This window comes from Tetrao urogallus (genome assembly GCF_951394365.1).
Source record: "Tetrao urogallus genome assembly, chromosome: 1".
In the NCBI taxonomy this organism is placed as follows: domain Eukaryota; kingdom Metazoa; phylum Chordata; class Aves; order Galliformes; family Phasianidae; genus Tetrao; species Tetrao urogallus.
In genome coordinates, this window is record NC_136813.1 from 156,190,255 (window position 1) to 156,217,064 (window position 26,810).

At 37.5% G+C, this 26,810-nt stretch overlaps 1 protein-coding gene across 1 annotated transcript in view; it reads left to right on the forward strand.

Annotated features, from left to right (window-relative positions):
* OSBPL8 (oxysterol binding protein like 8) overlaps positions 1 to 26,810 on the forward strand; it is a gene marked incomplete at both ends in the record, with an annotated part of 49,545 nt that overhangs the window by 20,420 nt on the left and 2,315 nt on the right. The window contains 16 exons of the mRNA XM_079536236.1: positions 4,624 to 4,694; positions 8,191 to 8,271; positions 9,157 to 9,258; positions 10,446 to 10,649; positions 15,131 to 15,215; positions 16,211 to 16,382; positions 18,305 to 18,539; positions 19,713 to 19,897; positions 20,693 to 20,774; positions 21,341 to 21,439; positions 21,927 to 22,023; positions 22,394 to 22,492; positions 23,756 to 23,853; positions 25,154 to 25,243; positions 25,769 to 25,905; positions 26,173 to 26,358. Of these exons, the coding sequence (XP_079392362.1) occupies positions 4,624 to 4,694; positions 8,191 to 8,271; positions 9,157 to 9,258; positions 10,446 to 10,649; positions 15,131 to 15,215; positions 16,211 to 16,382; positions 18,305 to 18,539; positions 19,713 to 19,897; positions 20,693 to 20,774; positions 21,341 to 21,439; positions 21,927 to 22,023; positions 22,394 to 22,492; positions 23,756 to 23,853; positions 25,154 to 25,243; positions 25,769 to 25,905; positions 26,173 to 26,358 (2,023 nt within the window). The remainder of the gene's footprint in view (positions 1 to 4,623; positions 4,695 to 8,190; positions 8,272 to 9,156; positions 9,259 to 10,445; positions 10,650 to 15,130; positions 15,216 to 16,210; positions 16,383 to 18,304; positions 18,540 to 19,712; positions 19,898 to 20,692; positions 20,775 to 21,340; positions 21,440 to 21,926; positions 22,024 to 22,393; positions 22,493 to 23,755; positions 23,854 to 25,153; positions 25,244 to 25,768; positions 25,906 to 26,172; positions 26,359 to 26,810) is intronic.

Sequence of the window (26,810 nt, forward strand, 5' to 3'; positions counted from 1 at the left end):
TCCCTATCTTCAAAATGAATTAGATAAAATGGAATAGTATTCTTACAAGTGTTTGTCAATAAGCTGCTGAAAATCACTCAGTCAAAAATGCTGTTGTCTCTGATGTTTGAATCTGAAACGACTCTTGCCTTTTTTTCTGCCTTGTTTGTTAAATAATGCTGGTACTTCTGTCTCCCACAGATTATAATTCACTTCGTCCTTTAGAAGCATAGCCATTTTCAGCTCAGTAACTTTTTTTCAGAACTGTACATTCATGCCAGTAATCAAATCAGTCTGTTTCTTGCTTTTCATTTGCAAGTCAGTAATATTGTTACTTGGCTTGCTGTTCGTGATCTTTTTATGCATTCTGTTACTTCTTTTTGCTTGTTCTTTGGGCTGTTGGGAACAAAAATAAGCAACAAACAAACAACCCTTCAGTCAGTAGTTATTTTTTCTTAGGTTTTTAATAAAATAGTATTAAAAAGTAACATTTATTTTTTTTTCTTTCTCACTAAAGTATCCTAATTGTAGATGATAATTGTTGAGAGACACAATACCAGTACTTGAAATGCAGAAGATGTTGCATGGTTGTTCTGCTTTTTCTTTCTTTTGATTGAGGGACAGACTGTAGGTATGACTTCAAACAGCCAATACATGCTGTGCTTCAAAACTGAAGTATCTTAAACAAACACGTTGGTTTTAATTTTTAATTGTACCCTACTAAAGGCTTCATATTAAAGATTCTTGAACACTAATCTCGCATCATTCCTACTCATTATTTTTTGTCAAGGGTGATATTTTGGAAGATTTTTTTTTTTCTTTTAGTGTTGACAGTGTGCTGTAGCTCCATCTCTGAAGAGTTACAGAATCATAGAATGGTTCAGATAAGCAGGAACCTTAAAGATCACCTAGTTTCAGCCTCCCTGCCAATTACTGATCAGTTTTGTTGTGAGGACAGCTTACATGTATGAATTTCTGGTTGTTCAAACTGTGTGCAGTTGTCAGCCTCCTCTCAGGTCTTTCTGAAAGTTCAGTGTGAGTTTTCATCTGGACTTGCCATGTGCCCTCAATAGGAATGTAGTCCTGCAAAGTTTGCCTTGGAGTCTAAGATCAGATCATGAACCGTAGCTTGCTTGGTTTTGGATCAACTTTCAGAGTACGGGGCTGTGATGTTAACAAAACAAAGCTTGCAGTGGGAGAAATTTGTTAAGATGGTGTTGCTCTGGATACAGTTTCTACTATCGAAAACTGCTTTAGAGGCTACAGCAGAGAAACTTAAGATTAAAAGAAATACAACTGCAAGTGCCTTGAAGAATATTGGGTGCTCAGTCTGCAGCTCTGAAGGCTGATTCAGACTGCATTTGCTTGCAGTTTTACCTGAAGATTGCTCTAATGGGTTTAAATAGAAATCCGTAGAGAAACTTTAACTGCTATCAGGAGGCGGGGAGACTGCATCTTATTTCTGATTCTATGCATATAATTGTTTTGGTGGTGTTGACCAAATATTTCCATGGCAGAGTGTATATTGTCCTCAGTTAGGACTCATATGTTGCTTTTGGTGATGTTTCAGTACAAATCTGACACTAATTAGTCTCATGCTAATGTCAGAAGAATCAGCACTACTTGGGGCCTGAAACGCCTCTCCAGTCTGAGGCAGCTGGGCTTGTTCAGTCTGGAGAGGGGAAGACTCTGGGGAGACCTTATTGCAGCCTTTCAGGACCTAAATTAAAAAAGGGCCTACAGGAAAGCTGGGTTGGGACATTTGCAAGGTCATGTGGGAACGGGACAAGAGGTAATGGTTTTAAAACTAAAAGAGGGCAGATTGGGATTAGATATAGGAAAGAAATTCTTGGCTGTTAGGGTGGCACAGGCTGCCTGGAGAAACTGTGGATGTCCTATCCGTGGAGGCATTCAAGGCCAAGTGGGATGCGGCCCTGGGCAGGCTGATCCACTGGCTGGCAATGCTGCCCATGGCAAGGGCGTGGAACTGGATGGCCTTTAAGTTTCCTTCCAAGTCAAACCATTCCATGATGGTGACTGTACATGCGTTCCCCTCATCTTAATGAAGATGCAGGAAGGCTGTGTCTGGGTTAGCACCTGAATAATGCTCTATTTTTTTCTTTTTAAGTCATTCATGTTGTCTTACGGCAGAAGGGCCTTCTGTCTAGTCTGTGTTGGCTCATTCCTTCCACTGAGAGGGGAGCAACAAGGATAGCACAGGATATGGATCCGACTGCTTGGCTTTTTGTCATAAACTAAGACAATGTACTGCAAAGTGACCTAGAGCCTGCAGTGCTGTGATTTCAGCAGCTGGATTCACTAGCAAGCCCTCCAGCCATCATTTTGCTGTTTATGTGACCGAGAGAGGGAGTGCAGTGACATATTGTAAAGCAGCAAATGTGTGCACCTCTCAGGCAGGAGGCTCTGGGAGCGAGAAGGTGCAATTAAGAGAGACAGCTTTGGTCTTTGTCTGACACTCTGACTATAGAGCACTCCTTGCTTTATTAGTGCTTGGTGATACCAATGCAAAGCTTGTATATGAAAATAAAAATGTGCATGTTAGATAAGGATGTGCAAAGTCCTCAAAGTCCTTAAAGCTGTTGTGCTGCAGAAAGAGAGCTGCTCTTCTGTAATCCCAACCCTGATGCAGCACTTCCGTGGTAATTCCCATCACTTTTGTGTCTGTGTTCAAATAGATAAACGAAACACGGAAAGTGATTAAAATATCCCTGCATTACCTTTTCAACAGAACTTAGTTCCTAACTGGTGATTGCTTTTGGCTGTGGGATGAGGAGAAGACATTGTTATGGTGATTGTAGTGCATGTTTGACTAAGACTGGTATCAAGTATGATAACTTCTCACTGAACTGAAGTCTGTCCTCTAAGACTTGAGGTCACCTTTGTTTTCTTCCAGCACTGTGGCTTCCAACTTCTGGATCCTGATGAATCTGTTTGTGGTGATTTTTTTATTATTATTTTTTTTATTATTCTTTTTTTTGCCGCATTGCCTAGAACTACAAATCTTCTGCATGTCTAGGTGCTTTTTCTCTGAGGTCAAACAGCTTGCTGGATTATGCCTTTTTTTTTTTCTTTTTTTTTTTAACTGAACAAATCCCTCACAGATGTGTTAGGAGAATTTCATAAGGAAGGGTTTAATGAACTGTCTGCAGAAAGGCTTCTGTAAAGATGTGTGAAGTTTTATTTGGGTTGACACAAAATGAATTGTATTGCAGTGCATTTTTTCTTTTAATCTGATCTTCAAACTGAATCTCTACAAAAGGTAATAAAGTAAAAACAAGAATAAAAAAATAGGGCTACTGAAGCAAAGCAGGAATCTTGGATTCCTCGCAGAGCCTCGAAGATTGTTCTAATGTCTCTAATAACTCAGAGCAACTTCCCAAGGTGCGTGTTTGTGATAGATGAATCAGTGCTGTGTTAAACTTCTGGGTTTAGTGTGAACTGTGGAAAGGTGAAGATACTATTCATAAAAAGAAAAAATAAAGTCCCACATTAAACAAAAAACACAGCTGCGGAGACTTGATGAAAGTTCTTTTAAACCTTACAAAGTACCCATTTCTGTGGCAGAACACTGGGCTGAATTGTAGCAGGGGCTCAAAGTAGCATCTGTCCGTCCATCCCATCTGCCTTTTCTGCGTGGGTCTGGTGCCCTCTGGTGGGCCGGGCGGCAAGGCAATGTCACAGAACCATAGAATCACCAAGGTCGGAAGAGACCTCCAAGATCATCCAGTCCAGTCATCTACCCACCACCAATATTTGACCACTAAACCATGTTCCTCAGTACAGCATATGAACGTTTCCTGAACTCGCTTTTTGCCATTGCTTTTTGCTGTTTTCTTTTTTTCCTGATATTCACTTATGCCCTTATGTCTGGAGAGCATGTCAGCGGTGACATTATAATAAAATAAATGCATTGAGGTATTTGTTTTATTCCCATTTATTAGTGCCTATGCTAGAGCCAACTTCTTCAAAGAAAGCAAATCACTGAGATGTTGGCTCACTTTGCTCTTTGGATGCTGTGAAAGTGTGGGGTTCACATTATGCATCATTCACAGAAGATAAATATAGAATTTTGGTGACTTAATATAAAGTCATGTAGTTACATCTGTGCAATGTGAAGTCCAAAGTATAAGTTCAAGGCAAATGTGGACCATCTTTTCATGTACTTGTGACAGATTGACTGGCAATCTTAAGCCATGTTATCTATTTGCTTTCAATTGTATGGATTTTAACCATTATTTCTGGCTAAAGAAATGAGCAAACCAATCCCAGCTTTCCTTAGTGTTCTGCTGTGTTCATGCCTGCATATGCAGATAGCGGAGGCTGAGGGCATAAAAGGATGACAATTTGCTGATCATGTTTTCAGTTGGTTAGATCTCTGAATTGGGTGCAGCACCATCCAAATACAGTGGACTGTTCTCACTTCTTAGCAGGTATTAAATCTGACTGTGCTGTGGTAACCGATTTTCAACTTATATGAAGAACTAATGTATATGAGCTGTTTGAAAATCTGGTTTGCTTGCACTTTTCAATGGTAAATACTATTTGCAAGTTTATTTCAAAGGCTAGCTTGTGTTAAAGCTAGTGCATTCAAATAATGTGCAACAATGCTGTCTTTTCTTTAAGGTTTTGACAAAGGGAAGGATGATGCCTCACAAAGCAAAGAGGATACAGCACATTCTATGTCCAAAAGCAAGGTAAGGAAAGCTGCCTCTGCCTGGCTTAAAAATGTCAGCATGCAAAGGAGTTGAGTGCCTGCTTTAACAAATGTATTAGACTTTCATTCAAATTCATAGTCGTATTATACTGATGGTAGAACCCTTTTTGTCTCTGAGAAGAAGGTTCACTGAGATGCAGTGAAAAATGAGAACGTACCAAATTGGGAGACAGCAGTCACCAAAAATACAGCATATTGAGATGGCTGAAGTTTAAAGAGGAAGAAAACTTGAACTGCTTCAGCAATCAAAAAAAGACTGTTGTTGTGTAGTGATCCCATTTTCTTCTCCTTTGCAGAGTTTTGTTTTGTTCTAATCAAGTTTATCTACATGAACACTTTGCAATAGCATCAGCATTCAGAATAAAGTGTTCTTTTCTGCTGGTCCTCATGTAGAATGAACCATTGGTGTAAAAAGTCATAGTAATGCAGAGAAAAATCTTCCTTATTTATTTATTCCTTTCTTAAATCCTTTTAAATCTGTGCATAACAGTTAGAGAAGCTTTACATTTTGAGACATCGTATGGGCTGCTCCGATGCTACTTTCTTTAAAAATTGTATTATTGTAACTCTTGGAGTGCCTGGCTTGTTAAAGCACTACATTTTCATCTACTGGTCTACTGGTCTATATATATTTAGAATGTAGAATTCCAGAAAAATATTTTTAATTGAGTGTCTTACAAAACAGATGTCTTTTTCTCATCAAAACTTTAAAGAACAGGCAGATGCCATTTTGTGGAGGAGAAAGTTTTGTATGGTTTGGTTGCTGAATTGAGTATCTGTGTTAAATTGGTTTTCTTATGTAAGCATCACCACTGGCTAGATTTCAGATCTTTAAATGATCCCATTACATGGCTGTGTGGGGAGGGCAGTGGCCAGGAGCGCAGTGCTACCATAAACGGACAGGGTGAGCAGAATGAGGCTGGTAGTGTAGGCCAGGCTCAGCTTACAGCACCAATCTGTGGGGACAAGGTAGATCCAAAGCCAAGCTGGGGGCTGAAATGGGTCGGCTGCTGGGTCTGTTAGCTGCACAACTAGGCACAGCTTAAGCTGGTTTGGGCTGGGACCAGGGGCTGGGAAGCAAGCTCCTGTACGTCCGTCTCCTGGGTGAGGTGGGGAAGAGGACTGCCTCCCACTGAGCTCCCACACAGCTCTCCTCTCAGCATTCTGATCCAAGATTCCCCGAGCTGCCCCAGGCACAGGCAACCTCAGCCAGAGGAGAGAGGCAGTGCCCTCCAGGCCTTCATAGAAGTTTTTCTGCAGTGTTTCGTATGTCTGAGTCTTCAAGAGAAACATCAAACAGGTGCTGAACAAAATCAAGCTGATGTAAAGATTATGGTAACATCCCCTACTTAAATGGTATGTTCAGAATTGCATTCTGGAAGAGCAGAACTGTGATTGGTACAATTCCATGATGTCACAGCTGAGCAACCCTTGGAGTCACTGTCATCCACCTAATCTGAAGCCACAGAACTGTGTCTGCAGGCTTTAACGTATCCTGATCAAGGAGATCAAGGAAGCATACTTAATCATCTGGCTTATGTCTGGTCAAAGTATTTTTTATTGGTCCAGAAACCTCTAAATCTTTTTCTGTCTTGGAAATAAGTCAGCATTGTCTGTTTTAACCCAGATGAATTTCAGACTCTATTAATAATTTATCTTTGACTAACCAATTTGTTTTTTCTCTTCCTTCTATTTTTTTTTTTTCTTGGAGGGGTTCTTTTTATTTCCAGAATCATAATTCTTTTTATGCTTTACTGTTCCTTTTGTGATTTTCTGCTATTCAAGAAGAGACAGATACTCCTACTTCTCTTAATATATATAGTTCTTTATCCTTATTTTTGCAATGGAGCTTGTTAAGACCAGTAGTTCCTTTATACCCCACCAATAAGCTTCAGGCTAGTAGAAGATGCTTACTGGCTGTCCCAGCTATGGAGGTGAAGTAGCACTCCTTGTTTCTAACTAAAGAGGTTTTTTCTTGTAAATTTTGATCCTATCCCCCCACATGCAAATGAGAAGATCATTAAAAGTATCCTCTTCACTGATCTGTCCATAATCTGTTGGATAGGCAAATACGGACTTTCACTCAGTGTCATGTTAGTGAACTTTATAACTGAGAAAATGAGTCTTTGTAACCTGGGATATTTACTGGTTTGGGCTTTATATGTGTGGACTTTAGATTGCATTAGCTTTCTGCTAGTGAGCAACTGGAATATTTATGAATGTTTCACCTGCGTTACCCCATTATACCTTGCATAATGACTTCATTAGCTCATATGTGACAGTGATAAGCATTTTTCCTTTCTCTTGTTATTATGTTTAAAGTACCATCTTTAACTTCTAGGCTGGAATTAAATTTCAAGGTGCATGCTTATCTTATATTTTCAGTGTTAAGGACATAGCTTTAATATAAAATGAAGAGATTACCTTCCTTCTTGCAAGATGTACATGGAAGTTAAGGAACATTTACTTACTGCTGAAATAATTTTGATTTAAAATTACTTTTTGCCAGTTGTTGCACATGTGTTTTTGACAATCCAATTTATATTTCCTTGCACAAAGAAATACAACTATGTAATTTATCTGATATTTTTGTACAGTGGGGTGCCCATACAGTGTTCTCTTGAGTTGGAATAGAAATGTTGTGTGATAACACAAGAAGAGTACACTGAGTTACAAAAACAGCCCTGTAACCCAGGGTGAATCTTTGGTGGCTCTAGTTCCCCTACAATTAGTAGGCAATAGATGCCAAGAAGTAAACTTTGAACCTCACAGGAGGTGGGGGGGAGTGACAGAAATCACGTGGTGCTGAGGCAGCATATTGTCCTGCCATGAATGAGGACTTGGGTTTTATAAACAAACCTGAGTTGCCTTCTGCCTATTGCCATGGTGAGCTTCTCTGAGATTATTTGCAGAGTAACGAGAGCGTGGCATTAGGGAGGAAGCAGGAGAACAAGTGCCAGCAGTGGTCAGTAGTACTCTGGTAACTTGCAGAGCATTGAATTCTAGGTTGAAGAGGCTCTGTTTTCCTTCATGGGTCATGGGGTAAGTGCCTCTATAGCAATCTGTTTGGAGGAACTGTGAAGTTAGGAAGACGTTGAGATTCACATGTCAGACACAGAAATGACTCCTGAGTTTAAATAGCAGGATTCTCCTGAAACCTTCTTTCTCTGCTGAAGTAATGCATACCTAGTCAAGACTGTGACATGTGAAGCAACAGGATACATGGCTAAAAATATTTACTGTATTTACTTCAACTTCTGGAGGAATCTCAGATTTGTTGCCCACAAAAACTTTATGAAGAAAAGACTCCGTGGGTGATGAATGTTTCTGTTACAAGCCTTGTTTTACTATTTGGGATAAACAGCAGAAAAAAGGAATGGGGAGTTTGGAAACATGCTGTACACTTCAAACACTGAAATATTAATATGGCCTCATATCTATTATCATGTGTTTATTCTATGTTTTGTTAATTTCAGTCTGAATCCAAGCTTTTCAATGGCTCTGAGAAAGACATCTCATTATCTTCAAGCAAACTTACCAAAAAGGAATCTCTCAAGGTGAATTACTGTCTAAAAACTTCTCATGGACTATAAACATGCACAAAGTTTTATCACATTCTTCTAATGAGAAGAGAAATGCCAATCAGTGAGGAGACTTCTGTGGAATATCCGTGTTGTGTGAGAATTAATGTTGCTGGTTCTCTTGGGTTTTCAAGCCTTACTGTACTGTTATGAAGTATGGGCTTTCATAATGTAGTCTTTGAGAATACATAAGATTATAGGATAGCTGAGAAGCTTATAGGATAATTCAACTTTGCAAGGACCTCAGGACATACACGTGTGATAAAAAGACAAAGTGAAATAACAAAGCTATGGTTTGCATGCTTTACCAGTATTACTTACTGATTTTTTTACCTCTCTGTTGTAACAAGACTAAACTTCCTCTGTTTGTTAAATACCATGTCAGGGGAAACAGAACATTATTTGCCAGTAAAAGATAAATATGTATTACGTTGAATTTTTGCTGTGAGGGAAAGTGAGAGATGGATGAAAATTGATCACATAAAGTGCCAATAAAAATCTGAATCTAGCCCTAAATTTGCTTTTGTACCATAGGTTTGTAAAGGAAGAGTATTTTTGTTTGTTTCGGTTCATTCCATCCCATCTCACTCCATGATTCTAAGAGGAGTTTCACAGTTCTCAGTATCAAAAACAAATTGTAGAAGAGTATGAAGTTTTTATGTTGGGAGCACCTTTTGAAACAGTATGGAATGGTTGTTTAGACTTTGGGTTCAAATACTGTTTTAAAACTGCTTATCTCCATCTTTCTTGCAAATTCAATTTAGCAGTTTTTACCTCAGCTTGTACTAGTAGGTGGCTTTTTGTGCTGTGATTACTTGCTTTTGCCTGTGGCATTATAAATATTTTTATTATTATTTACAGGTTCAAAAGAAAAATTACAGAGAAGAAAAGAAGAGAGCTACAAAAGAATTGCTCAGCACAATCACAGACCCATCAGTTATTGTTATGGCTGACTGGCTGAAGGTCAGAATCTAAATGTGAAATCTAAGTTGAAGATACAGCAGCTGCCCACTGATTTCTGACCAGAATAGAAAATGCTCAGCAACTGAAGTTGCTGTTAATGTTTTTCTACAAACAGCAGATACTAATTGTGACTTTGTGCTCGCTTCCTAGGGGAATAATGGAGGAACCTTGCTCCCACTTACTGCACTCACCGTAGTCACATGTGTCTTGTATGTGCAGCTTGTTAGCTTCACATGAGCTGGCTTTATTATTCCGATCTTGTCCTTTTTATTTTGCACTTTGAATTGAAGCTCTGTTATGTTTGTTACTAACTGTGAAAGTAGCTTGGTCATATTAGGTATATATTTATTTGTGTTTCTTTCTGGCAATTTTCCTTTCCTCTCCTAAGGACTAACAGTCCATAATACTTGTAGGGAAAGTAAGAAATGAATTTATTAAAGATGGCAGTCAGCATCATAATGCCTTGAACGTGTAACATACTACGTGGAAATCCTGCTTTTATATTTAGCTGCAAACAATAGCTTATCTAGGAGAAGTTTCTCAGTGTTTTGCAAAATCAATGTAAACTGGTTGAAATGTTGCTTACAAGTTGTTTTGGCATTTAGTCCTACAGACAAAAGAACCTAAATCCAGAGTTGATTAAATGACGCAAGTAGTTTAATCAGATGTGCGGAATTCAGGGACGTGAAGGGGTCTTACATAGCACATGTGGGTTGAAATTAACAGCTCCTTGTGAGAGGTTTTATCTAAGAAATTTAGATCTAATTTAAATAATTTATTTTGTGAACATATCCTATTTTTCTTATCAGATGTCTGTCCTGTTTTCAGAAGAACTGTGTTTCCAAAGATTATCCTCCCTACATACTAGAGATAACGTGTGTTTCAAATAAAACAACTCATGAAGTCAGTTTCAGATGACTATCCACATTTCACAGATCTTGATGTGTAAAATAAGTACTTCTGTAAAATAAGTACTTGTCAAGACAGAGTAAAAGGATGAGCACTTAAATTGTGCCTTTTTATTATATTTGATAAACATGGATGAACTTGAATAGACTTCTTGTTTTATTGGAATTAAAAAAAAAAAAACACTAATAAACATTTCTAATTTTGATTTCTGTTTTGTTGAAGGGGATGGTTTTTGTACTGAGTTCACTGGAATGTAACTGTAACTGTTTGTCTTCTAGATTCGGGGTACCTTGAAAAGCTGGACCAAACTGTGGTGTGTACTGAAACCAGGAGTGTTGCTTGTTTACAAAACACCCAAGAATGGCCAGTGGGTGGGAACAGTGCTCCTGAATGCTTGTGAACTCATTGAGAGACCTTCTAAAAAAGATGGCTTTTGTTTCAAACTTTTTCACCCTTTGGAGCAGTCCATATGGGCCATAAAGGTTAGTGGTAGCACGTGTGGTTCTTAAGGATGACCAGTAGTAGCTAACTATGAGTTAAGACAGCTGTAACAGAAAGTTAAACAGTCTGTTATAACTTTCAGTGGTTTGTTTATTCTGAATGTAAAATTTGAGCACGTAGTTTTCTTCACTGCAAAAAAAATATTTGCTTTTTTTCTGCTGTATATACTAAAATAACTTACAGTGTGCAGAAGTATGCCACAAAGAGGATAATGCCATCATGGTAGTTATGTAAGTAGAAGGAATGAGTATATAATGTTGTATTCTACATCAGTCTAATCTAGGAAGTTAAGGAGGAAATTGATTGAAAAAGATGAAAGTATTCAGATGCATTATGAAAATTTCTTGGCTTCCAGCTCTATATTCATGTAATGTCAGCCTGGTTCAATTTGCTTGTGATAGTAGAAATTTGACTAGCTTCCTTATACAATAATAGCATATATTGTTAATTGTACTCTTTGGATTTGGCTGAAATTTTACAAAGAGAAATGTTTCTCTTCAGTTCTGATGACTACTTGCTTTGTCAAACATGGCACAATGTTGTTAGTGTTAATAATCATGGTGTGTTCTGCAGAGCAAAGGGTTATTTCAGGTTTTTGTAATTTTTATTTTAATGTTCACTATTGCTCATTGTTTACTAAACTAACTGCTGTAGTCCTTGTTCTGTGTTTACACATGGAGAGCAGGCGTGGAAGCACAGCACAAGTGATCATGTTTACCTCCTGAATTACTTTAGATGAAATCGCGATACAGTGTCAGAATCCTTGTCATTAATTAATTGTGTTCTCTGCAACATCTCAATACAAGTACTAATTGTGAGATTGTATTGTATGAGACGTCAATACCAGTGTGGTGCTGTCACATCTGGAGAATATGCTGCAGTGTTTTTTGTTTCTTCCTTATCTCAGAGTGGGAAGTAAGTCAGCTAGTACGATCCTTGATATTTGTGCTGTTCTTGCTGAAGAACTGTCATTATCGGTATTATCTGAATCTACCAAACTTAGATCAAATCATTTGTCATGCCTTTTGAATGATTTCATTTCAGTATTGATATTTATTTCAGTATTAGGAGGACTTTTCCCTAATTAATTGTGATCTCACATTAGCAGAACACAAACGTCATATTCTTTTTCAGAAACAACAGTTTGGTGTTAATGTGATTGAATTACGAACTTGTACGTGTACATTGCAAAGTGGTGGCCTGTCTGCAGAAGAACACAAATCAATCTTATATTTCTTTATTGTTTGGCAATGAGAAATGGATTTGTTTGTTTTTTTAACTAGATATTTAGAATTTAGAGGACATGCCCCTCCAGATTTTTACTTTTTTAAGGTAGGTCATATTTTGAACCTGAACAAGTTGATATTGTCCATTTTAAATGTGCTGAGAGCTGGAGTGGCGTTTGTTCATTTTGGTATGGCTATTTGCAATTGAGAATTACTGGACTTAATTAGATGAGAGGCCTTGAAGTTTGAAACTATTTTCTGCCTTGTGTTCCTAGTCAATTATAACTTTCTAGTAATAAATTTATTACTGTAAGGTAAATTTTCATGAACATAAATGGCAATTGACTGAATTGCAGAGTAGATAACCCAGAACAAGGTTGAAGTCTAAGACAAAATGAGTTGTGTTTGCCATCAGTGTAGGAAGATGACATTGCAAGAAATATTTACACAGAGATAAGTACTGCAGGACATTTTCTTGCTTAAGCACACCTTCTGTAGGGTGTCCTTCTGGCAGCTTGTAAATTCTCATTGACAGTAGTTTGCAGTCAGTCACTTACTGTGCTCCCTTAAGCCTATTGTTGTGGTCTGTGATGTTCCTTCTGCACTTTAAGGTACTTGATGCACTGAACCTTCTTTCTTCCTCAGGTGCCCAATCCTAATGCCGTTTCAGTTTTTTAAAATGTTAACTGGAGAAGTTAGCACAAATGACTTCTCATGAACAGATTTAGATTTTAGTGTGACTGCCTGATTTTGTTGTTTTCTATGAATATTTGTGGCACTTGAGTTTAGTTGGCATGAATATTCTGTTGAAAGTAAACTTCAAAGTTTTTTAATCTAGTGGAATTTTTAATTTGCCCATTACCTCATGTTCCAGTAGTTGTGCAATCAGTTTAAATGCAGTTATCTAACAAGTGAAAACTAACTAACATCTGTCTTGGACACTAATACTCTGAAAATTGATTTTGAAGTCACAATGGCTGATAACAATGAAAATGTCAAGTGCTTTTGAAACAATAGCCAATTAAAAATCCACATGCAAATATTTCAAAATAAATCAACCTACTTAAATGTTCAGTCAAATGATTAACTCTGTGTTAGTCAGTACATTGTGCAGCTGCCCATGGGAGTATAGCTTTCTCATACGCACTGAAATGCAAACCATCATTTCTTTATTACATCTGTTTGGTACAAAGTGATACATCCTGTATGCCCACAGCATAACCTTAAAGCTCTCAAGGGAGGAGTGCTGCCCTTTGTATCCTGTAATCTGGCAGTTTTGAGGACTTGGGATAGTGGAGGCGCTTGCTCAGTACACATGTGCTCATGGAGCCACAGCACAGTACCATCCCCCTTGTGCAGTGCCCAGTGATCTCTCCCAGCCCTTCTCTCCCCAGGGGTGCAGTGAACTCTCCCTTGCATCCCCCAATGTTCCAGACCCTTAGTGACCCACCCTCAAAACCAGGAGCGCTCTGCATAATGTCTCCCACGGGTCTTGTTAGCTCCAATCCTCATGTGTCACCTCACCAAACACCTTGCATAGAAGAGCCTCTCCAGTCACTGGAGGAGGCTGTAACATAGAATCTTAATTTTAACACCCAAGTGGCTTCTACTCTGTATGCTTTCAGAAGTTTCTGAACATTGTTTACCAGCACCAGCTCATGTGTACAGGTATCTAAGCACCACCAAGACTCCTTGTTACCTGCCTCTCACCCTCAGAAATGTTCTGGCTGTTTCATATGCTTGCTTCTAAAATATCTGCCATTATTTGCTTTTGCTCAAAAATTCTGCTGGCTTTCAAATTTCCTCTTCCAAGCCTTATACTGGTTTTCATTAGGCTTCTATGGGGAAATCAGTCAAGGCCAAACTGTGATAACTCATGAATTAGGCAGGCTTAACCCAGCTTTCAACAAGCTTCAAGTGTGTTTAATACAGCCCTCTTTGCTCATCACTTACTTTAATGTTCCCATGGGTAAATGTTTTTGAAGAGACATTTAAATGATTGCTTAGTATTTTATTCCAAAGCAAAGCTTTGGATTTGCTTTAAATTCCAAACGTGAAAAAAACTTCATAATGAAAGTTAAACTTTGGCATTTAATGTCCTGTATGTTTCTTTTGGTTGAACTCAATTCTTGGTGTCCTGCTGATTCTCTTTGTAGAAGGACTTAAGCATCTGAATGTCTTTTATGGACTTAGCTATCATCCTTATCATTTTAATTTTTTTTTAAGCACCAAGTCTATAGGTAGGCATCTAAATACAGTTAGACACAAAATTTTTTAAGGGGATTGACTGACTGTTGGGTGATAGAGAGGTTGAAGGGAGAAGGTGGGAGACAGGAAGAGTGGGTTCCTATTGCAAGACGTAGTGTTCAAGTGGGAACAGTTAGCTCAATTTTGTGTACATATTGATCGACTCATGTCTTCTGAAGACAGCAGGTGCCATGCAGTTCTGGAGTGTAGGATGCAGTTGAGATAACAAACATGTTCTTGCGTAAAAGAGGCATGAAGTGGATCACTGAAGAGAGCCTCCTGCTCTCTCCAGTGGTTTAGCTTGCTCTTTTGTCTTTTGGGGATTTCTGAACCATAGCATCTTCTTAGGAATTGAGAGGAATCTACTCACATCAAGAGAGGATGAGGACCAGAGGGGAAGGGTTAGTTGTTTACAGATGTGGAGTCTTCTGATAGACAGTTTTTGTTGTAAATCAACCATCTTAAAATACCTCTCCCCCCCCCACTATTTTTTGTTTCATACTTACCTGTTTATCTGAAACGCAGAGTTGAAGAGAAATAACTCATCTCTTCTGATCTCTCTATGCCCATCTGCAGTCCCTTAAAAAGTGAGGGTGACTCCCCTTATAGCATTCATTTTGATGCTTTTGTCTTTTTGCTTTAAGTGGCATCAGCAGAGCATTTCTAAGCTACTACACCAAGTCTGATTTACCAAAAGCAAACAAACAAAAAAAAATCCCTAAAACGAAGACAAAATAAAAGTACCAAAAATTATTTAAATCCCAAAGACTGTTCTCTTTAAAAGAAAGAGGGTTGAATTGGGAGCTATACTTAAAATGATGTCTTTGAAGAAGAAATCCAGTAAAAGAGGGCTGTCCATCTTTCCATTCATATCTTCATTAGATGTTGCTGAGTGACAGTAAATAGCCAGCAGTGTGTCTGCTTGTTACGTGAATGGTAAACTCTAAAACGGAATTAAAATATATGATGCTTGTTTTGTGTATTTCAAGGGTCCAAAAGGTGAAGCAGTTGGTTCTATAACTCAGCCACTACCCAGCAGTTACCTGATCATCCGAGCCGCTTCAGAATCAGATGGTAAATAGGCACTTCAATATTTTTTCACCAAGACAGCAGTCAGTCGTTAGAAAGACATTGCTTAAGTTGTCTTACTGTCTATTACAGCCCTGTGATTGCAGTTCCATGCTTGTAAAGGCTCTTCCTTAACTTGGAAAATTGTTGTATTGGAACTAGCAATTTTTCATGTTTATTCAAGGAGAGTATTGAATTGAAGAAATTGTCATTGAGCTCCTTGCAACTAGTTCCTTTCTTAAATGCTACTGTAGACTCTTTCTAATGAAAGTGTTTGTGTATTATAAAATTCAGCAGTTTTACGGAGCTCTCGTAGTAGAAATTCCCTCGAAATACACATTTTTAATGCTATCACTTAGAGGAGATAGGGATTAATATTGATGCAACCATCTTGGAAGGTTAGAAAACAAAACCAAAATTTAAGACCACTGTTTAGACTTCTTAGTAGCTGCTTTCCTTCTACAGATTAATTAAGCATACCCTTGAAGTCCTTAAAGTTAAGACTCTTATTTTCCTTCAGATAATTATACAGTTATTTTTAAATATAGTGTATAGAACAGAAATAAAAGTCACATTTTTGGATTATTTAATCAGCCTTAGGTGTAAATTTGTACTATCTTCATTGTTATATTTTAAATGCTTTTTTTTTATTTCTTATGAAAAACTATTAGATTTGAAAATGAATTAAATACAGGAAAATAAATAAGTGAGGAGTGAAAAGAGCACATGATTTTAGAAAAACTGTATTGGAATGTCCAATATTGAATTGACTTTTACATTGTAATTTCCATATTGTAATTGTATAACATGAACAAATTCTGCCAAGTGATGCAATTACATAGTCTTCAAAAGTGGAGTATGTCTGCAAGCACCTTTAGAGGAGTTCAGTAGGTAGAGCCTTGATGGAGCCAGTAAGGAAGAAATGCTAGAATGTGCTCTAAGTGAATCATTCACCTTGGTCCCCTACCCAACAGCATCTCTAATATTAAATTTGTCTTCAGGCAGGTGTTGGATGGATGCTTTGGAGCTGGCTTTGAAATGTTCAAGTCTACTTAAACGTACAATGATTAGAGAGGGTAAAGAACATGACTTGAATTCTTCAAGTGACAGTGCTCATGTCTCTCTCTATGGCCTGCTTCGTGCTAACAACTTAAACAGTGGAGACAACTTACCGTAAGTAAATTAATTACTAAACCTCATTGCTTTTCTGGCAGAACCATATAGTAATAACTTCTCCAAAGTTATTGGCGTTCTTCGAAGAGAGGATCTCTCTTTGCAGTTCTACTCGCTTCCAAATTCTCTCTATAAGACTTAATTGCACTGTTTTTATACGTGAATAAAATGAAAAACATGTATACTTTATTTTTTGAGCAAAGCAGATACAGCGGGCAGCTTGGCCCAAGGAACTCAAAGCTGAGTATTACACCAGTAAGTTAAAGCACTCAAACTGTTACAGTTTAATTTTTTTTTGTATTGTGAAGTTGGTCTCTCTTGTTTGTTTCACCTGAAAAAAGTTTAGTTCATGTTATGAAAGTAGGCAGGTGTGAATATAAGTTGCTTTTCTTTGGTCAAAGTATAAATAACACCAAAACTATTTAAATGGTTGTCATTTGCCTCAGGTTTGAATCGTCAAGTTAATCAATAATGCTTCCATCAGCCTATGAAATTAAATAGTACAAAAATTGAAATCACCTGTGTCAAATATTGGAGGGCCCTTGAGTCACTGTTCATTTCAGTAAATGCTCTCATCCAAATTTTTGTGAGCATGGTCTTTCCTGAAAATACATCATTAAACAAGCACGGTGAATGTCTGGTATTAAATGTGGAGCTTGGTGGCCCTGCATGTGGCAGGGGGGTTGGAGCTTCATGATCCTTGAGGTCCCTTCCAACCCTGGCCGTTCTGTGATTCTGTGAATGAATGTGCTTTCCAACACTTCCAGTTATGGCATCAGAGTGCATTAGAAAGATATAAAAGATTTAGTCATTTGTTTGAAATAATTTGGTCTGAAGCTTGGGCTTTGCACAGTTTTTCTCTCTTATCTTCCACCAGTTGAGTATGCTGATAGACTGACATAAATGTCTTTGAATAATCCTTCACACACATGAATACAGCTGCCCACACTCTGTTCTGGGTGGGTGGGGCTTTTATACTGCTGTAGCTGAGATAAAAGTACAGGCCTGTGCAGGAAGAAATGCTTTTCTTGCTGACTTTAGATAGTCTGAAACACTGAGAAAAAGCAGACTATTGCCTTATTGCCTCCAGTCCAAATTCAGGGCACTATCCTGATGACCAGGCAATATTTTGCCCAGGTACAGTTTTGCTCCTTCCACAATCTTAAGGAAACAGTGAAACTGCAGTGTACAGTTCAACTGGAGATCTGTAGTCATAATTTAATATCGTCACCTGACCGAGATTACAGTCACAGCAATTAGCTACAATCGTTAAGTCTAATTAAGAGTAATAGTTTAATTAAGTAGATCTTTGGATGTGGTGTATTGTAAGAGTATTCAGTGTGTTTATCTAAACTATAGACATAGTTTTAAAGGGGTTGGCAGGAGAGGGAGAAAACATGAAAGCAATTTTAACTCCAGCTGAGAGCTAGCTTTTTACATTTCTCAGTGATGTCGCAGCACAGGATGCCTTGGTCCTTCTGGGAATGTGTACAGCTGTGTAACCTTGAGAAGGAAGCATGCTGGGGAGTTAATAAGGAGTTTAAAATCAGTATTTATTTACACTGCCTTAATGTGGGAAAGGAAATAGTGTTTTATACCTACAAATTACTGCCTTGTGTGAAGTATCACTTCAGTTATGGAATTCACTTTATCGTTCTTTATCCACGGTGTGTAGTCCCTTCCTCACCTCACTAGCCATAGCCAGAGAATATAATAAACATAAATGCAAAGTAAATCTGGTGCATTTTACAGTTCAGTGACAACACCTCATCCTGTATATTTCCACTGAAGCAAGTTCAACTTTGCTGCTAGACCAGGGTTCATGCTGGCACCTAATTCAAAGGATTATTGTGGGATTTTGGTTTGGAAACATGAAATCATGGGGTGAAGCTGAAGATTCATTTAGCTTTTATCTTTTGTAGATTAAATGACAGTGAAATTGAAAGGCATCACTTTAAAGACCAAGATATGTACTCTGATAAATCTGATAAGGAAAATGATCATGAACATGATGAGTCTGATAATGATGGATTGGGGAAAAGTGAAGAAAGTGATAGCGACACATCAGAGCGACAAGATGACTCTTATGTTGATCCAGAGCCAATTGATATCAAAGAAACAACTTACTTAGAACAAAGTCATGAAGAACTTGGAGAGGTAAAAGTACTTTTCATGTAGTAGGCGGGTCACTTTGCTGAATGTGAAGCTGATATTTTAGAGGATGTGCTACATTTGACAGCTGCTTTACAGGATTGACTTTCATGTGGTCAGTAATCCTGAGGAAAAAAAAATTGTATCCATCCGTGTTCTGCTCTGCTACACCACTTCTGTGCTGCTGGGAGATACATTTATTTAAAAAGAATGATTTCTTTGTTAAAGATTATTTGGGGTATTTCTCAGAGAGAAGGCGCTTACTTTAGAAGGACCACCTGCAACAGAAGTTGGCCATGTCTGCCTTTCTTCTTGTTACTAACTCTGTTTTTTTTTTATTAAATTGTTTTGGTTTTTTTCTTTAAGTAAAAATTTTCAAGTTGAAGATTTTTATACAAACTGACACCTATTTTTCTACTGCAAGAGAGAAGTTAAGTAGTGCTGGGCTTTGCAGAATTCTGTGAAAGACTTGCTATGTTTTCAGTGTTCAGCTTGCATTCTATTATGATGCCCAGAGTTACTGCTCCATTTCTGTGGGTTTTCTTTCACCCCTACACAGCCAAATGTGAGAGGAATATGTATGTATTACTTGCTATAATAATACCAAAAATCTTTTTAATGGAAATGGAGAGAATAGGATAGTTGTGACTCTCCTCTTTTTCTCAAGTGCTAACTGTGAGGTTTGTTGTTGTTGTTGTTCGCTTCATTTTTATATACCTACTGGATGTAAAAACTTTGTGATTTGTTGCTTTCCAGGATTGGCTCTAGAATAAACAATGGCTCAAGAAAAGTTGAGGGTTCAAGTTAGCAAAAGTGCATTTTAGAATAGTTCTGGGAAGAGGCATGCTTTTCCTATAGACCTTGTTTTTCATTTCAGGAACTGTAAGAAAGAATATCTCCACTTTTCTTTGACCAAAAGGAGCACATTGGGGTGTTTTTCTGTTTTAGGGTTGATAAAAAGAAATGCAGTTTTTAATGCTGAACAGTAAATATGTAATCATATGTATTATATATTAAATGTATACTATAAGTATATTTAAAGAAATTTTCTATCTCTTCCTCGGAATGTTCCATTTCACGTGTACATTTTCTGTTGTTATGGCGTCATCAGAATGCGTTGAAACAGTTCAACTTCTATGTTCTTTATCCTTTCTGTAAGCAGTTTTTTATTTATCTTAGGCAGGGGAGGCTGCTCAGACAGAAGTAGTGTCTGAAGAAAACAAAAGTTTGATCTGGACACTTCTGAAGCAGGTCCGTCCAGGAATGGACTTATCCAAGGTTGTACTGCCTACGTTTATCTTGGAACCTCGTTCTTTCCTTGACAAGCTATCTGATTACTACTACCATGCAGACTTCCTATCCGAGTGAGTCAATCCTATCACTGGTTTTCTTTCCCTTTAGCTTCCTTTTAAGCTAAAATAAGAAACCAGTAAGATACTGAAATCTTTGTTGTCTCGTCTGGTTCACTTGAACAGCATCATAGAATGTGTAGTCTGAATGTTTGTCTGACAATCTATCAGTTGTTAAATATTCTTGCATTCTGAAAATTATGAGCCTAAGAGCTCGGCTGGTATGTCTCAATGTCTGTCCCCTCTTAATACTTTAATAGCAATTGTGTTGCAAACATTTCTGTTGTGGATTTTAGGAAATGGTTAAAAGACTTGTCAAGATTTAACAAAATTAGTTTGTTTTTTCCTTTTTCTTCTTTTGGATGCATATTTATAACGGTAGAATAGCAAGAGTTAGCTTTTTTAAATAAATTATTAAATACTGTTTTGATTGAGAATTTATTTACCTGCTCAAAGAAAGCTAATGAATTAAAACCTGTACACAGAGATAATCAACTGTGCATGAGTATGCCAATTCTCTGAAGCATTCTCTTTCCTAAATAAAAGGAATTGGGGGGGGTGTTTAGCAGGATTTAGTGTTTCAAAGTCCAGACTCCATTTTGGAGTAAGCATTTCTGATTTTTATTTTGTTTGATTTCCATGTTCAGAGGATTCTGAAAGCTTAATTTCAGGCTGAAAGTTTTACTACTGAGAATTACAAAACTTCTGTTTAAGTGAGTTTCTAGATAGAAGATATATAACAGCAATTGGTAGCGTCTCATAATTGAAGCAATACTGACATTCAGTCTGTGCTTTCTGTTTGTTTCACAGAGCTGCTCTGGAAGAGAATGCTTATAACCGCATGAAAAAAGTAGTAAAGTGGTATTTGTCTGGATTCTACAAAAAGCCAAAGGTGTCCTTTTACTCATTATTTTGTCTTTGTTTTGGAAGTTGTGTCTAGTTTGAGAGCTCAGGAATGTGCTGGAGTTTTTGTTTCATTGTATTGTTATGCATTTTTTTCTAAAGAAGGTGAAGTTTTCATTATTTACATAAATTTATCATAGATCTTTCTGGTCCCCAGCCATGCTTAAAGTAGATTGTGCACAACTGCTTTTTCCCCTTGACGTAGAAATGTAATGAAACATTTTTACACAAAGTTGAGCAATATCTTGTTTACTGTTCTTCAGTGATAGCATTATGCATTTGGAGGAGTAAAATTTCCCCTACTTCATTTAGCTTTAAACTCGATATTCTTTATAAGCAGCTTGATGGGAAATAGTATTTAAAAATGACACTATTTACTGCTTCTTGAGCCTAGTATTCAAATGATGAGATTGAGGCAATGTGCTTTAGCATATGCGTTATGCTTGCTTGCTTTTTTTTTTTCCTTTCTCTATCTTTCAGCGACTGACTGTTAAAAATATTCTGTGAGTTCTTTACATGCACTGTATGGTTACTGTCTGTTTTGGTTCTATTCAGGGACTAAAAAAGCCGTACAATCCTATACTTGGTGAGACTTTCCGCTGCATGTGGATCCATCCAAGGACGAACAGCAAGACTTTTTACATTGCAGAACAGGTAGCTGCCATAAGCAGCATGAATATTTTTAAGAAAAATAAATGTGCTAGGTTTTTTTGTGTGTGCTAGATAAGCAATACAGCAGCACTAGAAAATGTATTTGTATGTATGTGTAGTATCCTAAAAACTCTCCTCAGTATATTCTTAGAAAGACAAAGATGTTTCAGTGTTTTTGTTCCGTCTTCCTCCAGTGAAAGTCAGACACTAGTTTTCTTAACTCTTGTAATTCAGTGAAAATGTTTGCTTGATCTTTATCTCTGAAGATTAAGGTTGTGTTTGGACAAAGCTGTCAGACATACAGTTTGAATTTTGGGTGGTCCTTTGTCGAGCCAGGAGCTGGACTAGATCTCTGTGGGTTCCTTCTAACATGGGATATTCTATGATCCTATGATCTCATATATTAATTGTATTCTATTCTGTGTGACATGAATTTTGCATTGTCTTTATAAGATCAAGGTTTATACTGCGTTGCATGTTTTTTCAATAGGTGTCCCATCATCCCCCAATATCTGCCTTCTATGTTAGCAACCGCAAGGACGGTTTTTGCCTTAGTGGTAGCATTCTGGCCAAATCAAAATTCTATGGTAAGTAATGTTTTGGGAGCTAAGAGGGTTGGGGTTTTTTTTTGGCTGTGCTTTTATCGAGGAGTGTAAAATCAGTGCAGGTGTTTTGATGGTGAAAAAGGGCTTTTAGAAGAATGGTTGGGTTTGGATCATTGTATTATAATTGCCTGACAAAATTTTTATTACTGGTCTTAGCATTTTAATTTCTCTTTTACAGTGCACTTTAATTTTTGTTTGGAGATGCTGTGATTATAGTGGCTTCACTAGGCAAGATAGATTTCAATGCCAAACATGATAATTTTAATTCTGTTCTCTTATTCTTCCTAATAAAGGAAATGCTGACTGTTGTCTTGCAGGGTGTGAAATATGCTTCTCTGTGTTTGAATTCCAGGGAATTCATTATCTGCCATACTAGATGGAGAAGGACGGCTGACGTTCCTAAATAGGGGAGAAGATTATGTAATGACTATGCCATATGCTCACTGTAAAGGTAGAGTTCATTATTCTAAATATACTGTTGTTGAATTTAATCTTGTCATCTGAGTAAATTTTTCTGAACACAGGCAACGTTGGTGGTTCTAGGCTCCCGTATACTTTACCAAGATAAGAAGTATTATTTAAGTAATCGTCTGGCTTTGGCACAGCAGAAGATTTTTTTTCATAAGCATTTAAAGTGTTTAGATAGCTATCTGTCATTACATGACAGTAATTTATTGCTTGAGTTGCTTTCTTTTCTGAAGAGGACTCTGGAGCTTCTCCAGTATTTTCCTATTGGAAATATAATAGTGTAGTCTCTACACCTCATGTAGTTTGGGTGTAAATCATGACTTTTTTTCTTTAGTTTCACTACAGGGAAAATAGACAGTAGTTCCTTTCTGAAGGGCTGGTAGTTGTACAGAATACATTGCAGCATTGCTGGGATTTTTGCCTCCGTATTTTCTGCCAAAATTCTATTTCAGAACTCTTGTAATCAGCAAGTGTAAGACTTTCATACAGATGCATGACAGATGAGTTAGCAGAATTATGTAATTTAACATGAGTTTGGTAGGCTCTTCTTTCCTTTTTTTTGGGGGGGGGGGATATTTTTAATATTGTCGGATTTTATGTTACCTTTTATATGACTTTGGTGACAGAAATAATGCTTAACAAGTAACAAGTACCTTAGGTGTATACATACATACAAAACAGACAGGAAGAAGAACTAGAATGACTAGTGATACTGATACAGAGAAAGAAAGATGGAAGAATAAGGGGGGGGGGGGGGGGGGAGAATGTGCATGCTGGAAAACATATTTCTGCAGGCATCCATTGTATGTAAAATACACTCAGTGTTTCAAATGCTGGATTGCAATGGAAAGACTGTGATTGTGGGAAATATGCTACAAGTTGTCAACCTTTTTGCTTCCAAAAATCTTTGGAGAGGTGATCAGTGATGTCCTGTAGTGGTTGTGCGATTTTCTTTACTGTGCCTACTTGTATCTGTTTGAGGAAAGTTGTTTTCCTATTGATAGATCGTATTTCCTGCTAAAGTAATTCATTTGGATGCTTTTCTTTCTGTTTGGGTTATCTTATTGGGCAGAAACATCACGCTCATGGTTAGGGAAAGTCACCTAAAGAGAAAATAAGCAGAGCTGTTGCTTTCTTTTTGTTCTCTGGCACAGATGTGCTTACCCCAGGAATTGGGACAAAAGAGTTTAGGTTGTTTTTGTCTTGTCCAGTTACAAATTCTCATGTTGGCTCTTCCTTCTTGCAGGAATTCTTTATGGCACAATGACCTTAGAGCTTGGGGGAACGGTCAACATCACCTGTGAAAAAACTGGCTACAGTGCAACAATTGAATTCAAACTGAAGGTTAGTAAATGCTATGAGTGGACATGAGAATGAGCATTCTAATATTAAAATGTGTATATTATCAGATCATACCATAGATACAATCTAGCAACCTGTGGCTAGAGAAAAAAAAAAAAGGAAAGAAACATAGGACAATATAATTCCTTTTTTATTTAATGTTTTCTTCTGGATCCAAAAGTCTTGACCAAAACTTACAGCTCTGTCTTAATCTCTGCTTGTAAGGATGCTTCCATTGCAGTGCTTGCATATTGCCAGTTGTGTGAACCTCACAAACAACTTAGCTGGTGGGGTGACAGGAGGAAGAAACGGTCTGTCTCATTGCCAGCAGTGGCATCCGTATGTGTCTGGGAAGGTGTGCAAGAACAGGGATTAGTGATCTAATCAGCAACTCAAGTATTTTGTATCTTGCTGAGTGTATATATATCCCATGGAGATCTTTCATTCTCTGAAAACTTTTGAGTGTCTTTTTAAACTTCTTGAGATCCCTTGAAGAAGAGCTCAAGCTCAGGCTCCCCTCTTCCATCCTGCATGAAAATTAAGTTGTTCCTGGCACATCAAACAAACGTAACAGAAGGGTTTTAGCTAACATTCAGATCAGTTTAATGTCCAGCCTTATGAGCAATTATGTGTACTATTTTTTGCAGCTGTCTTTGCTATAGAAACACTCACCAGGTGCAAAGGCTAAGCAAAGGTTTCTCAATTATGTATAAATGGCTGGCTCTTCTGAAAATGTTCCTGCTGTTTTTGAGACAAACTGATTTAAAGCTAAACAGTCACTAGGGAAAAGTGCATGTGGAGAGAAACTATACTCAACTAAGATTGTAGGGGGAAATTGAAAGTTAGGAGGCTATATCAGTTGAAATTTTGCCTCTTCAACGCATGGGATACATGTGTAGACTATCAAAAAGGCTGAAGAAAATTTCTTGCTGTCATTTTTCTTGTTTTCAAAAGAGTTAATCTCTATTAACAGAGTCTTTGGCAAAGTGGTGAGATTAGTAATAGCAAATGACAATTTCCTTCTAGATGCCATTCACATGACTTGCATATCATCATGTTTTTACATTTTTTGCCCTTTTCAGATTTCTTACCCAATCCTAATAATTTTGATCAGCAAAGCTTTTGAGAAAATAGAGAGAACAATTTAGTTGTGGTACTATTAGGCAGAAGTTGTAATGTTGAAAGCATTCAGGGCTGTTTACATCGGATTTCATAAATGCATTTTATTTCATAACACTCAACATACGTGCAAATATTTTTTGTTATTAAAACAAATATGAAAGCATTTCTTTTTATTTTGCAGCCATTTTTAGGTAACAATGACAGTGTTAATCAAATATCAGGGAAAATTAAGCTTGGCAAAGAAGTTCTGGCTATTTTGGAGGGCCACTGGGTAAGTAGTAAGTATTGAGTAAATTATGAGTTAATAGAGGGGAAAATAGCATGTAGTTACAAAAAAGGCTCATAAAAAAACAGGAGTTGAGTAAATGCCACTTTCAGTGAAGTGTCCTTTTGTAGTTAAACAGTCCTCAAGGGTGACTTTAGAGTCAAGGTACTGTTACTGTTGAGTATGCTTGAGTAGTTCCTGGTGAGAATACTTTGTATACATATTAATACTTGGAGGAATTGTTGCAGCACCAGGATGAAATACTGAAATTTGTTTCAGTTCTGATGACACTGGCACCGTTGTTTGACAGCAATGGTCCCACTTCCTCTCTATTCTGAGTTAGAACCAGTGCAGAATGCAGAAATTGGATTTTGAAATTAGCATATGTAATTATTCTTGTCTGCGAATCTGAAATATTTTTATTTACGAAAATAGTAATTAAGGAATAATTACTGAAGGAATCAGTTTGCATTATTTTTTGCACTCTGTGTGATTATTACAGTTAGGATCACTAAATTATCTATGTTACAGGACAGTGAAGTTACTATTAGGGACAAGAAGACCGATGTTTCGGAGACGTTCTGGAACCCAACTTCTGATATCAAGCAGCGTAGATTACCTAGATACACTGTGAAGTTTGAAGAGCAAGATGACTTTGAGTCAGAGAAGTAAGTGCTCTTTAGAAGCACAAATAATTATTCTGACAAAATAGAACTCTTTATCTTCTTCAAATTACGACATTAGCTGGCCAGTAGCTGATGGCTTTGTTACTTCCTGTGTTTGCTGATATTGACCTGTACAGCAAGAAAGCAGCACTGTTAAATACAGGCTCGCTACTTAGAAGCCTTACGACCTCTACTAAGCCTATAATTAGAGAAATGTTTTCAATTATTTTTATAACCAGATTGTTACTCTTGATATTGCTTGTTTGTCAGGCTTTGGCAACAAGTGACTAAAGCAATAAATAATAAAGACCAAACAGAAGCTACTCAAGAGAAATACGTTTTGGAGGAAGCTCAGAGAAAGAGTGCCAAAGAGAGGAAGCTGAAGGGTGAAGAGTGGACGTGCAAGCTGTTCGATCAAGATTCAGTCACGGGAGAATGGCACTACAGATACGCTGAGTGAGTGCTGGAATGCTTGTAACAAAACTGCTAGTTGAATGCTCGCAAGTGTCTCTGAGCCTCTTGCTGTGCTTTCAAGAGCAAAAGCTGAAAGCATGGAAGCATGAAATTTGCAATGCTACTTGATTACTCCAATTCATGTGTTTTAACCAAAATGTGTAACTTTGTAGCTGAACTAGTTATCCTTTTAGCAGAGACTGTATGTAATTTTGAAAAGGCAGGGATTACTGCAGCAGAAAGCTATGTTTCAAGCACTTATTTCAATGGACTTTTTCTGTGTTTTGTTTTGTTTTCCTTTTTTTGGAAAATTCACTTTTTTGTGTTTTGTTTTCCTATTTCTGGTTATGTGCCTCCACAGATTGGAAAGCACTGTGTGTATTTTCTGTGTCCGTGAAGTTTTATGATTCAAGTGTGTGCCACAGAAGTGTTACTGTATGTTAGAAAGCAGTCTG